Below are 14,238 nucleotides of genomic sequence, written 5' to 3' on the forward strand. Positions count from 1 at the left end.
ATTTGATGATCCTAATAAAATTATGTTATTTATTTATAAACCAATGACTTTATAATTCATTTTATGAAAAAATTGAATTCAAATAAGCAATCATAAATTAAGTTGATTCAATTCTTTTTAATATTTAAAAACACTTAAATACTTGTTCCAATGGAATATAAAACTTTTAAACAGCCTTATTGTCATCACAATATAATGTTCCTTATTTAAAAATCCTATGAAAGTAAATAATCTTTCAAACACTGTGGCAAGGGTAGGGATTTTACTGAACCATTTTTCACATACTGGAGAATAGCATCTCGACACACATTTTGGAGAGTTTTCACTGAAAAAACAAAATTTAAGAATTAGCTATTAATAAATAAGTCATTTTGGCAATAAACTATTATTTTATTTTATTTTTGTTGCCATAAATAAAATATTTATAACTATATAACATACCTCCATAGAGTTGTATTATCTTCACTTGTTTTGTAGTTCCATAAACATCAACAACTGCATGAAGTGGCCCACTTGTATAAGGTATAGTTTTTGTGCAGGGGCCTTGTTCTTCACCATTAATTATGAAATGCATTTCTGCTAAATCTGGTTCATCCTTACTAGTTTTAGGGCAAGGGACGAACATTACGCCAATTCGACTTCCTGCGTCCATTGGCAAAATACCCTGAGGTGTACCTTTTTGGGTAAGGTTTTGTGGCCTAAGTATCATTTTAGAAATATATCCTCTAGGAGTTCGCACGCTATGTCCGTCTCCAAGTATAGATAGTCTCGTTTCGTTATCACGACGACTACTAGTGCCCTGATTAACAAGTTCGAAGGTACTAATTACATTGTTTTGGGATTTTGATATTGGGAAAATCCATGACATACCCGTATTGGCGAGATCGGGGAGAGCATATTGCGGGAGACCTTTGTCGCCGAGAGCAGCCGTCTGTGGATCGAGCAGTGTAAGACCAAGTCGCATATGACCGCTCCAGCCACGCTCTGTCTTTTCAATTTCAACCAGGAATATTTCACCAGGCAACAAAGGTTTTTCACTGAAAGTCAAGCCATGCGCAAAACTGGTTTTGCGGTAAGCCACCGTATTTTCTTCAAATAAAATGATATTTGAACCATGGTAATGATGAAACCGGGATAACATTTTTCGACTAACACATCTACCACACTATATAACGATTATTTTTCAGTAAAAACACTGACGTACTCCAGAAACTAAATAAAGAGTTTTACATTTTATTGTATGCAAATAACATTTTGCATATTTTGACAAACAACAGCTACAACACTCATTTAAACTTTAACAAATAAGACAATTGACATTGACAACAGTAAATATTGACAGCTGCCATTAATATAAGCCGACCGTTGTAAATTGTTTCACGTCTGTCATGAATTATGGCTAGGATACAAGAGAGCTCTCTTACGTTGGGTTTAATTTTTGTTATTTGTTTATTAGCTTTCTTCAATGTGCGATCAAAAATATTTTATGTTCGTTTAGTGTTTTATAATAAAATAAATTATATCTCTTAAGTTGCCGGGGTATCATTTTTATTATGGTTTGCCCGAATTGATATTCTATATCCTATTCCAATGGATTCTGATATTGAGAGGGAAAGAAACCAGGAGAAGGAGTAGCAGTCAGTTCAGTTACTAAGCCGAGACGATGACGCAGATGTGGCACAATAGTTGTTATTTTTTCCTTCTTCTCTAAAAGAATTATAGTGATATTATTTGATTCAACAATAGTCATAATTGTAATGTTATTAAGTATAATAAAATCAATTTAATACTTAATTGAGAAAATGTATGGTCCCAGAAGAATTTATTGTTCTCTGAGAGAATATTTGTTACATTATCGGTGAATGGAATTCGTCATTTTAAAATATATTATTTTTTATCTTTTTCGCTATTGGCATAATATCTGGTTTAACTATATTGGCATATTGGGCGTACTACTCCGTACTCCCTTCATTGCTAAATAAATTTAGTAAGAAGTTTAGAAGTGGAATATCAGGATGTCAGACGAACATGTAATTTACGTGAAATAATTTGTAAATAAAAAATTACGAAATAAATTAATTAATAACCATATAAAATTATTAAATCGTGTAAAGAAAATGCGCTCGTACATAATAATGTCGTTTCATTACGCACTACACAAAGGTTGTCTGTTTTTATTAGGAATTCAAATAAATCGCTCCTGGTAACAACCACCAGCACATCTTGATTTCTCTTTTAGTCGAAAAGAGATTTGGTCAACTGAACTTAACTTAGCGCGTAAAATCTCAGTACTATAATTTACTTTTACTTAAAGTTTAGTAGAATCCTTTATGCTCTTCATACTTATACATAGCAAATCTAGAAGCTAATATCTATTAATATGACCATGTAAAAACGGTAGTTTAAGTATATTATGAGGGTGTATTTTCAAACATTCTTGATTATGTGCTTAGTAAAAAGATAAGCTTAATAATGAAATTTAAAATATTCGTGTACTTCAATAATCATTTTACTCCTTTTTATAAGGACTTGTTTTGGAAAACTAAAACTTCGTTCAGTATTTTTTAGTCATATTGAAATTGTTAGTTGTCTGTATTTAAAAACGAAAAATGGCTGTCATCGGCAAACTGGTCACGCGGCATTTTCGCTTGTCTTTACGCTGTTCACTAATAAATAGAAAACAAAGACCTTATTCAATTTTAGCTCAAAAACCAGCGTACACTAGCAATTATATTTCCAAAAACGAGTTTAAAACCCTACCATCTGTAGTTACTCAAAAATTGTGTGCAATAAACAGGTAGGCACTTGATAAATCTAAATTTCGTATAAAATTTAAAGTACAAAATTCAGCTTACAACTAAAATATGCATTACCACAATTAAAATTTAATTTAATATATTGCTTTTTTAACGAAATGAGTATTTTAATTGAAGACTATTGTTAAGTTGAATACAGTTTCGTCTTCGGCTTTTTCTTGATTTATATATTTTAACAATAAAACAAAAAGCATAACATTTAAATTCAAATTCACATTATCTTTTTGTTAGTTTTCATCAATGTAAAAGTTTAAATTTAATTACGAAAACAATCTCTCGTTTGTCAACAGGTTATGAAAATGTCAATTTCGTTATTTACAAATCAATTTAAACTTTATATGCATGAAATTAAGATCTAAATTGATTGTTAGTTTGCTTATAGTTTATATACATATATATTAGATGTGATAAAGGCACATAGGCACTTTTACTTATTAGCTTGAGATGTGATTACTGCCATCTCATGAGTAGTATCAAATTCTATTAGTGATATATTCTGCTGTTTAATCTATTGAATTACACATGTGTTAAGGATGGATGATTGTTTTAAATGTATTTTTTATTTTATGGCGATTTCTGTGTTATGTTTCAGTCATATGAAAACAATGGGTGCATTAAGTCCATTAGATCCATCGTCTTTTTCAAGGCCAGGTATGGTTCTATTAACATATATATTGTTCTATTTGAAATAAAATTATTAATTATTTTCGAAAAATCTTTAAGGATTTTGTTATATTTCAATATGTTTTTTATTTTTTTTAGAGCTCGCTGTTATAAAACATGTTGACTTATTATACAAAGTGGATTTTGAAAAGAAAATGTTATATGGGACATCTGTTTTAACAATTCAAGTATTAGACTACATCGAGGATGTGGTAAGTAAAAATTTTAATCAGATTTTCGGCATATGTTTTTTAGCCAATTTTTTTTTACAAAATATGTGTTATATCAATTTTGTTAAAAGCACCAACAGAGATATTATTTACTAAGTATTGATAATGCTGTCAATCAAATCAGTACTATAGGTTATCAAACAGATATATATGACATATATTGACATATCACAAAATTCTTGTGAAGAAATGTGAAGAGTCTTATAATAATATCTATCTTGTGTGATAATATATGTATGTGTAGCTTGCTAGCTATCTCTAATGAAGTATGGACATTATTAAAAGCAATTCTAATTCATCATATTTCATACTATTATTGTTAGGTACAGTTAAAATAAATTCAGTCATTTATTTATTTAGTTTACATTCAATCTCTAAATTTAATCTTAATAACTACACAAAAACTGGACTGTGCATATTACAGGATGTATCAAATGTAGTCCACAGTTCTTATAAAATTAACAAAAAAAGTGTTAAATTTCACTTTAGGAAAATATATTCTGAAACTTCTTAATATATAAACACATCAAGTTTTTACAAAACTTCTCATTATTGCGAATCAAATAAGAAAAAGTGACCAAATACAGCTTCAGTAATTTGTTTCTATAAACCAATTAGATAAAAAATGGTATGTACACATAGCAAAAAGAAAACTTTACAAGGTTAACTATTGATTTGAAAAATTTATTCTTAAATTTAGCCTTGTAATATTACTTTCATTAAACTTCAATAAGTTTCATTCAATAGGAAACTTACCGGCATATAATACTATATCATAATTATAGTATCATATTTATTCACATATGCTTTTAAATTATTAATCAATTAAATAGAATAGATGTCTTTGTTCAAGTATTTAGATTTTAGGTAATTGTTTTAAGTTACATTAAGGCTGACATTATTATACATTTAGTATATTTATGTCAGGCAAATTTTTCTGTGTAATTAATCAATTTTAAATTTGTTCTCACATTGGAGAAATTTAATTTTATTTAGATACAACATACAACCTGTTTCTTTATTTCCTCCTCAAATTTTCACCATTTATTTCAGATATTGGATACAAATAATTTAACAATAGAGGCTGTTGAATTAAAAGATGGTACAACATTGAAGTATAAATTAGATGAACCTATTCCTAATTATGGTTCAAAGCTGACTATCACTTTACCCCAGTCAGCTGCACCTGAGCAAAAGTAAGATTACAAATTAAAAATTGTTAGACTGATATTCCTTAATAATTTATATTTACTTGTCTTTTTAAGAAGCAAACAATAATTGGGTATTCTTCTTATCATAAATGCAAAGTTATATTAGGTTTTATTTTTTCATTACATTTTAAATGAAAATGTAAATTTTTTAACTTAGTAGCAATGTTGCACAGGCATTTTCTATCTTCGTTAATGTGACGTGACAAATATTCTTATTGTATTCAATTGTAATAGAGAAGTAGATGTCCTAAAACTTGGAAAGACAACAGAACAAGTTTATTCAAATGTCGACCTCATTAGAAGTTTCATACATTTTACCTTTGATAGTATAAATAGTTCAGATTCTGAAGAGACTTTAAAGACGGACAGGACTCAATGTGTTTCCATGACACTTGCCGGTTTTATATATAAACCATGCATGTCTAACCTTATAATTGTGGACATGAAAGAGAGTACTTGTAACAATAATAACTTGGATACCAATAGTTCGAGTTGTGTGTGTCTCCAAATGGCCCTCAGTGACTGTACAGAAATACTTTATCGGGGCAATATGTAAGGAGTGGTCATGTAAACAATCTCTTTATATTATGTAGCCTGTAATGTTACAAATGTAGCTTAAATTATTACATAGAGCAATACTAGTATGAAATAATTATCGTAATAGTAAGAAAGAATTATGATAACATCTGAACTTAACTGACATTGCTCATTATAATTGATTAGTACATTTTTGCCCTGTTACGATGATAATAACTGATTCTTGCCTATATACGCCTAATAAAAATTGGTATAAAAAAAAAGCTTTAACCATTTCCCTGTTCTGTACCACAAGTTCTGTGAGACTGGTGGTTATTGTTTGAATATTGTGTCTGCTGTTTGAACAGAGAATTTGTTAAGAATAGAATAATAATATGTATTAAAAAAAAAAAAAACATATTATTTGCTTTTGTTTTTTTGTCTCACATTTGGGAAGTTATTTTATACCAGTTTCAAACAAATTTGATGAAATTTTCCATAAACTTGGGTGTTACTTATGATAAAAACTAATACAGAAATAAAAAAAAATGATTGTGTAATCTTTAGATTGCAGATTAAAATAAAGTACAGCACTGAGCCATCAGCAACAGCATTGCAATGGTTGGAACCAAATCAGACATCTGGCAAGACGCATCCTTATCTTTTCAGTCAATGTCAGGTAAAGCAACAACATATTAAACAATTAATAAAAGCTTTAAGGATTTTATATAGTCTTATTTTGTGCTTAAAATTCTTTAAACTTATGTAAAAAGTTTATTATTAAATTATATAAATTAATGTGTACTTTAATTCTGTTTGTATTTTGTTTTAGCCAGTCCATGCACGATCCATTCTACCCTGTCAAGATACACCAGCTGTTAAATTCACTTATGAAGCCGAAGTAATTGCACCTGAGGAGTTCACAGTTCTCATGAGTGCAATCCGTGGAGAGAGCAACGGTAATAAGACTACTTTTAGACAACCCGTGCCTATACCATCCTACTTATTGGCGCTGGCAGTAGGTGTCCTGGAGTCCAGGAGATTAGGACCTAGGTAAGTCAATTTGTAAATAAGGCCTGGCTGGCCTAAATAGAAAAAATATTTACTATCAAATCTATAAAAAAATATATATTTATAGTCATTATACATTGTAGGTCTCAAGTATGGTCTGAAAAAGAGGAAATAGAACAGAGTGCCTGGGAATTTGCGGAAACCGAAAAGTATTTGCAAGCTGCGGAGAGACTTTGCGGCCCCTACCAATGGACACAGTACGACTTACTAGTTTTACCCCCTTCATTCCCTTATGGGGGTATGGAGAACCCTTGTTTGACGTTTGTTACCCCTACCTTATTGGTAAGTTATCTACCTCTACCTATGGTAATTTTGATTTGATGAATAATGATTGGAGTTGAAAGGTAGATAAAGTTTGTTATTAGCAAATTTTGGTTAACCCTATTATATAAACAAAGTTATTTCACCCTTCTTCCCCTAAATAATAGAAGCAAAAATTTTCTCTTTTTTTTTAATTCTGATAACAGTATATCCTATCATTTGAATTATTTTGTTGGCAAAAATTTGTAAATAAATTTAAATTGTTTTTTTGCACAAAAAAACAATTAAACAATACGAAAAAAAAATAGTAATAAGGAGAAAACGAAAAAAATTATAAAACGTTGTATTTTTAGCATATATATGATATTGAGTCATTCAAGACGGTAGGTTTATTTCTACAAAAAAGTAATTTAAAGTTTCAGTATTTAAATGAATCATTTTAATTTGAAGTAAATATCGACACACTTTAAATGAGTAACGTGCTTATGTGCTATATTAATAAACATTATGTGCTTATCAACTGATATACATATTATTAAAACTTTTGATTACTTTTTTCTAATGACCATAAAAAACAATCTGATGTTTAGTTATGCTAATTTACTATGGAATATTGAATTTCGCTTTATAAACTTTATGCTTTAGATAATTATTCTTATCCAAATTTCTAATTAAAATTATTAACACAACAGTTTTAAATTAAATACTCTAAATGGTTCATTTGAATTCTAAAATACAAAACAACAATAAAGTATCTACAAATCGTAAAAAAAATATATTTAAAGAAAGGAAGGAACGCCATCCCAATTTAATAAACATATTAAATATTAGTTTAATAGTATTACCAATATATAGACTAAAACACACTTAGCATCCAATTATTTTAATAAATTTTAGTCACACACAAGTTTTTGTTGTTTTTGTTTTCAACATATATGATAATTATATATAGGGTGTTTTGGAGCAAGATTGCTAGGAGAATAAAATAAATAAAATAGTTCTCAATACAGGTTTAAATTCGATCGGAATGACATCCTACATTTTGATCTTTTACTTGGTGGTAGACCTTTGTGCAAGCTCGTCTGGGTAGGTATCGCTCACTCTTCAGATATTCTACCGCCAAACAACAGTACTCAGTATTATTGTGTTCCAGTTTGAAGGGTGAGTGAACCAGTGTAACTACAGGCACAAGCGATCTTAGCTACCAAGGTTAGCGGCGCATTGGCGATGTAAGGAATGGTTAATATTTTTACAGCGCCATTATCTATGGCGGTCGTAACCATTTACCATCAGGTGGCCCATATTCTCGTCCGCCAACCTATACCTATACAATAAAAAAAATCTTACCCCACCTTTTTAGGCTTAAAATATGTTATATCAATGAATAAGTGAACCTCATAAATTATTCACAATTTCTATTTCAGGCTGGTGACAGGAGTCAAGCAGATGTAATTGTCCACGAGATAATGCACAGCTGGACTGGCAATCTGGTGACAAATCGGAACTTCGAACATTTCTGGCTTAACGAGGGTTTTACAGTGTTCCTTGAAAGGAAAGTTGGTGCGTCGCTCATAGAAGATCCAGTGAAAGCTAAAAAGAGCAGGGATTTCCATAGCATACTCGGGCTGCAGGAACTTAGTGAAACAGTAAGTTTGAATGTAGACTATTCTAATGAAAGGAGAAGAGGGGATTAAACAAATTTGACCTTGAAATGATATGGCAATAAAGACTAGTTTTGGCAAAAGTATGGAATGAGTCATTTGAGTAACAGAATATATTTGGTTATTTAAGTGCATCAATATTTATATTTCTTTTAATAGCAACTCTTGCATTTAAGTAAGACTGGAAGGACTGACAGTTATGTAAAAAAAAGTTAGAATTTGTACAATATTTAAATAGGGATTAAAGTAAACCTTTTATTTCATAAAAATCTCAATTAAATATCACACCATAACAGGTATATTATGACACCTGTTTACCTGTTTGTAACTTTATAGTTGTGCTAAATAGAAGGAACATGTATGTTTCCAATAAATTGTGTAATATTCTCTAAACAAATGCTCGATCAATAATAACTATTTGGGAGGTGGAACAAAAGAAGTTAATCCCAGTTTATATTATTTAACAGTATTGACCCTGACTTAACTAGGCAATCCATTTGCGATTTATCGATGTTAGTATTATGTAACATATAATTTTTTGTCATCATTAATAGGCTATTTAACTGGTTTTTAAAATCCATTTTATATTATTTAGTGGAGGTTAAGGAACCCCTTAAAATTAGTTTTTTTTTTTAACTCTAGTATATATTTGCTGAAAAATATCAAATTAAAAATCCATATTTATAAAGCGCGCGAAAACGCTACTTTGACAGTATGGCGCTGCAATGGGGAGGGTGACGTCATTTCCCTGCATTGTAATCTGTGGCACATATAATCCACATACAGTACCCAAACGAATATAATATTGATAACCTATCAAGCAAATGACGTCATCATAAACCCGACCAATCAGGATCGTTTTGTGTCACGTGAGAAACGTTTAAAAAAATGCATTTTTATTTATGGATTTTTCAATAAATTAATTATTATTTTCAACTTTCGTTAATAAATAACCATTTTTAAACTCATAATAATATATATTGATTACAATAATTGACACTTTATTTTTCGCATTGTCAAATAGCCTATTATAAAATGAGGATATATTTAATGTATAATTTATTAAATAAGGTTTTTTTTGTCATTTAATTATTTGTAGAAACTGAAAAGACCGTGAGGTAGCACGGGACAAGACAAAATCTTTATAGATAATATATTAACACAATTGCACCTATGCTATCCTTTTTTTCATAAATTAAACCATTTAATATTTCAAAGTAGGCAGATTGGTAATTGGCCAATTCCCATAGACATTAGAAGAATAACATTTTAACTATCTCCTGCATTGTTAATGTGCTATCAACTTTGGTAACTAACTTGGTTTATATCTTGTGCCTGTTAATACACTGGCATAGTTAATACCTTTGGCCTGTCAAACTTAAACATAAAAATAATAATTATTGCTGTTTAGTGTAGAATATATGAATAGTGGGTGGTATGTACTCAGACAGACTTGAACAGAGCCCTACCATCAAGTATAAATTGTCCCTTTACATTATCTCCTGCAATTTGTATGTTGCAGATTATAAGTAATCTCGGTGTGGAGAATCCCCTAACATGTCTGGTACCAGACTTGAACAACACTCATCCAGATGACTCATTCTCCCGAGTGCCATATGAAAAAGGTTCTCTCTTCCTTCGCTACCTCGAAGATTTAATAGGAGGCCCAGGTGAGATTAAAAGATATTTTTTTTTAGATACACGATGACCTCGGAGATAATAATCCATTAACTCGCTTGGTCGTCCAATTGAATGGAGTGCATCCTGATGACGCGTTCTCAACTGTTCCATACGAAAAGGGTTCGCTCTTTCTACGATATCTCGAAGATCTACTCGGAGGACCTGGTATGATATAAAAATGGTCACTCTTAAACATCAACATTTAAAGATTTAAAATAAGTCATGTATAATTATATATGTTTTAAGTACGCGTGCGATGGGGTTTTACATGAGGGGATGGGGCTTATTCTCCTCTAAATCTGTTGTCCGCACCAGCGTCAGAATTAGCGTACGCTTTTAAAGTATTCGTAAATATATATTTTTTATCAAATTTAAAGCCCCTTTAAATTATTGATGAGAATATAAGTGAGTAATTTTATTAAGATAGCAATATCTAAATTGATTTATAGGGTAACTTCTGATTTTAAATATAATATACGATAATGTCGTTACGTACGACGAATATGTACGTTTCTTTTTTTTGCTAACGCTGTAATAGCTCCGCGCCGCAACTATTGGATAAAAAGTGGTGGAATACCTAAGGGTCAACCTACAAAATAATTTTAAAAATAATCTTTTGCACTAGATTCGAGGATAATAAAACGCATGGAGTTCATTTTATTATACTATAATTCATATTCATTGATTTTCATGCAAGTTATATAGATATAATTTTAAGTTTCTCGTCGCTTTCTTATGGTATAAGATTCTGAATATCACTGCTGGTACACTCACATTTTTTTTTTATTAATAATTTACGTTTTTGTATACAGCTGTTTTTGACGACTTCCTGCGATCATATCTCAACAATTTCCAAAGACAGTCAATAGACACCGATCAGTTTAAAAGCTACCTTTTAAACTACTTCAAAGATAATGAAAATTTATCGACGGTAGATTGGGATACCTGGCTCCACAAGAGTGGTATGCCACCAGTAATACCAAAGTAAGTTTTTAAAGTCATACTACAAGGGCGCCAATTTTACTAACAAATTGTCATAAAATCGCAATCGAATCGAAACGGTATCGTTGCCGTTCAGCCGTTTTTCTATACTACCTATATTACTAACATAATGATAAAGTTACGGTTCGTTCGAATTTAGATCGGAATATATTTAGAATAAATGTCTCATAACTGTTACATGTTAGTAGAATTGATCCCCTGGTCTATAAATAATACTATTGATGAAATCTACCAATTTTATTAGCATGTACAAAGTATGATAAAAATAGTGTTAATAATTATCCTTTCTTTCACAGCTATGATACGTCTATGACGAAATCAGTGACATCTCTCTTGGAACATATTAATGAACCATCTGCCAACTTCTCTAATGATGATATTAGGTCATTCACTCCACACCAAATTATCAATTTGCTACAATCTTTAATCGACCAAGATCCCCTGCCGTTAGACAAGCTACGTGATCTTGGTGACGCATACAAAGTTGCTAACAGCAAAAACACTGAAATAACATACAGATGGCTAAGATTGTGTATAAGGAGTAGGGATGAAACAAAATTGAGTGACGTATTCGCATTTGTCAACCACCAAGGACGTATGAAATATGTTCGACCTATCTACAGAGACCTTTATGCCTGGGAAGATGTTCGGGACCAAGCTATAGAAAACTTCCTCAAGAATGAACCTTACATGATGCACGTATCTGCTTATACATTAAGAAAAGATTTGCATCTTGGTGAATGATTTTAAAAGAAAACAAGTATTTTATTTGTTGAAAATTATTGTTTTGGTTATAGTCAAGTTGTATAAATGTGTAACATGTGCTTCGGCTTTGCAGGAGTTTAATTAAGTATTGTTCATTATGTATTTTTAATTTTATTAAACTATATAAATAGTTGAACAACATAATCCTTGTTACGTCTTGCTTTTTAGCATCTACCAAAATGGTAGTTTTATCAGACAGAAAATATTTAAAATTACTATGTCCTTATATGTTAAGGAGCAATATTTTGTTATGAATAAATCAATATATACTTCTTCTGTTTTTATTTTATATATATTATTTACTTGTAATATTTATGACATTATAAAAATATTTAATGGTTTAGTAAATTAAAATCAATTTAATCAAAAGACTTGATTCCTAATTACTTACAAAATACATGAAACTATAATAACATATAATTATTTATCAATCTCTGAAATCAAAAAACAAAGCATATATATGAAGGATACAAAACAATATACAAAAGGATATATATGAAGTAAGTTATTTTTGCATTCTAACAGAGCGACAGTACAGGCTTTCGTTGCGGTACTTTCTTATAACTATTTTTAAGGAACATTTCAATATTACTTTAATCAACCGAACTTCTTTGAGTTAACATATTATTTAAAATGTAGAAACTTAAAAAAAATACTAGCCAATAGATAAAAAATCAGACCACGGTCTGTGTCTACTACTAATGTATCTCCATTATTTACCGTACTATACGGCTTTCTTCTTAACGTACGCTACGCTATCTTAAAATTTCGTTATTAATATCAACTTAATTTTATAAACAATCCAGATTTTCGAATTTACACAGATTTTATTTGCTTTTATTTGTGCCTAAATAATCTGTGATTAAGATGTCCACTGAGGCCGAGGATAATATTTTCCCCATAAATCACTAGTCAGAAATTGTCACTGTCACACAACATTTTGACAGCCTGTCTGAAATGTCAGAATTCAGATTTCAGACTGTTGTCATTAATGTCATTTTCTGCTATGAATTCATAACCTCAAATTTCTTATTTTAAAACAAATAAGTGACTGTATTTATCAAGCTATTGACTCAGTAAAATCATAATCAAGAGTTACATTTTCTATTTTTTACTATGTCAGCAGCAAAAAGAGTCCAGGTATGTTTTGTTAGGGTTTATTATATCATAGCAAATTCAAGAGAAATGCATATTAAAAAATATTTTTGCTTTAGCAATGGGCAACTTTTGCGAGAACCTGGCACATTTTTGATTGCAAGTGGCAAGATCCGTACCAGTCTGCTGAAGTTATAAAAAAATATTTAATGGGATTGCATAAACCAATTTATCACCCTATGAATGATTGTGGAGACGTGGTCGTTTGTATAAATAGTAGAGAGATAGCTCTCCGTGGCAATGACTGGCGCCAACGGGCATATTTCCATCACACTGGATATCCGGGTGGTGCGACATGGACCTTAGCTTGGGAAGTTCACAATAAAGATCCAACTATGGTAAGTGTAACAAAATATTGTGAGTGTCATTGGTGTTAAAGGGATCTAGCGCGGATTACTAAAAGTTATATCTACAAAAATACTGGCACAAGCAATTAGTGATTTAAAGAATGCTTTCAAATTTACAATTATAGGACAGCTGCTTTTGTCTATACTTATATAGAATAATCTTGTTTAATTTTTTTTTACAAATTAATTTGTATAATGTGTAACATATCTGAAAAAAAGTTAATTTAGATTTCTTATAGTATATATCATTAATAGTAATATTATTTTTATATCTTAGATTATTAAAAAAGCTGTATACAAAGCGATGAGAGGCAACCTTCAAAGACGTCACACTATGCAGAGGTTATTAATTTACCCTGGTGAAGAAATTCCAGAAGATATAATGCAAAATGTGTCAAATCAAATTCGTCAACTTCGTTTAGTTCCAACTAGACTTGATCATATTTCCGAGGAAGAAGTCAAAAAATTCCCGAAGGTCATGGATTATCCACAGGATTATGTGCTTAAATAAAAAAAAAGGAAATTAATGTAATTATAATAATTAGTTCATAAATAAAGTAGATATTGAAATGCCACATGTGCCTTTTAATTCTAATAGAATATATATTTTTTAATTTTGGAATTGGAAATTAATTTGAGTGGCCTCAGCATAATGTCAACAAATGAACAAACTGTTCTTTACTTTGAGAATCATTTTTATAAACTTCAAATTTTCCTGATCTTCTGGTTGAACTTCCATTTTACTTTTAGAATATTAACCCCACTTGGGATTGTTGTCAGAATAAAAAAAATAATGTGGAATAATAGATAATATCATATCAATGTTACTTAAATTGAAACCTTGTTGAGCATAAGAAAAA

General features: G+C 30.2%; 3 protein-coding genes across 4 annotated transcripts; 2 read left to right on the plus strand and 1 right to left on the minus strand.

Moving 5' to 3' along the window:
* On the minus strand, positions 1-1,280 carry LOC125070387 (neuralized-like protein 2). Its single transcript, XM_047680232.1, has 2 exons — positions 442-1,280; positions 1-325 (listed from the first exon to the last, which is right to left on the minus strand). The coding sequence occupies exons 1-2, from the start codon at positions 1,139-1,141 to the stop codon at positions 216-218; spliced, it is 810 nt and encodes a 269-aa protein (XP_047536188.1). The 5' UTR covers positions 1,142-1,280; the 3' UTR covers positions 1-215.
* Positions 1,281-2,609: 1,329 nt separating this feature from the next.
* Positions 2,610-12,149, plus strand: LOC125070437 (leukotriene A-4 hydrolase). 2 transcript variants are annotated; one of them, XM_047680314.1, is made up of 11 exons: positions 2,610-2,797; positions 3,409-3,467; positions 3,579-3,691; positions 4,763-4,905; positions 6,004-6,115; positions 6,269-6,489; positions 6,591-6,789; positions 8,193-8,414; positions 9,952-10,099; positions 10,922-11,093; positions 11,408-12,149. In XM_047680314.1, the coding sequence occupies exons 1-11, from the start codon at positions 2,610-2,612 to the stop codon at positions 11,853-11,855; spliced, it is 2,025 nt and encodes a 674-aa protein (XP_047536270.1). In that variant the 3' UTR covers positions 11,856-12,149. The 2 variants fall into 2 exon arrangements, with proteins under 2 accessions (XP_047536270.1, XP_047536269.1); XM_047680313.1 differs by lacking the exon at positions 9,952-10,099 and adding an exon at positions 10,127-10,274.
* A 700-nt stretch (positions 12,150-12,849) lies between these two features.
* LOC125070533 (39S ribosomal protein L13, mitochondrial) lies at positions 12,850-13,953 on the plus strand. Its single transcript, XM_047680434.1, has 3 exons — positions 12,850-13,016; positions 13,091-13,369; positions 13,656-13,953. The coding sequence occupies exons 1-3, from the start codon at positions 12,993-12,995 to the stop codon at positions 13,887-13,889; spliced, it is 537 nt and encodes a 178-aa protein (XP_047536390.1). The 5' UTR covers positions 12,850-12,992; the 3' UTR covers positions 13,890-13,953.
* Positions 13,954-14,238: the final 285 nt, after the last annotated feature.

This window comes from Vanessa atalanta, chromosome 17, assembly GCF_905147765.1.
Source record: "Vanessa atalanta chromosome 17, ilVanAtal1.2, whole genome shotgun sequence".
In the NCBI taxonomy this organism is placed as follows: domain Eukaryota; kingdom Metazoa; phylum Arthropoda; class Insecta; order Lepidoptera; family Nymphalidae; genus Vanessa; species Vanessa atalanta.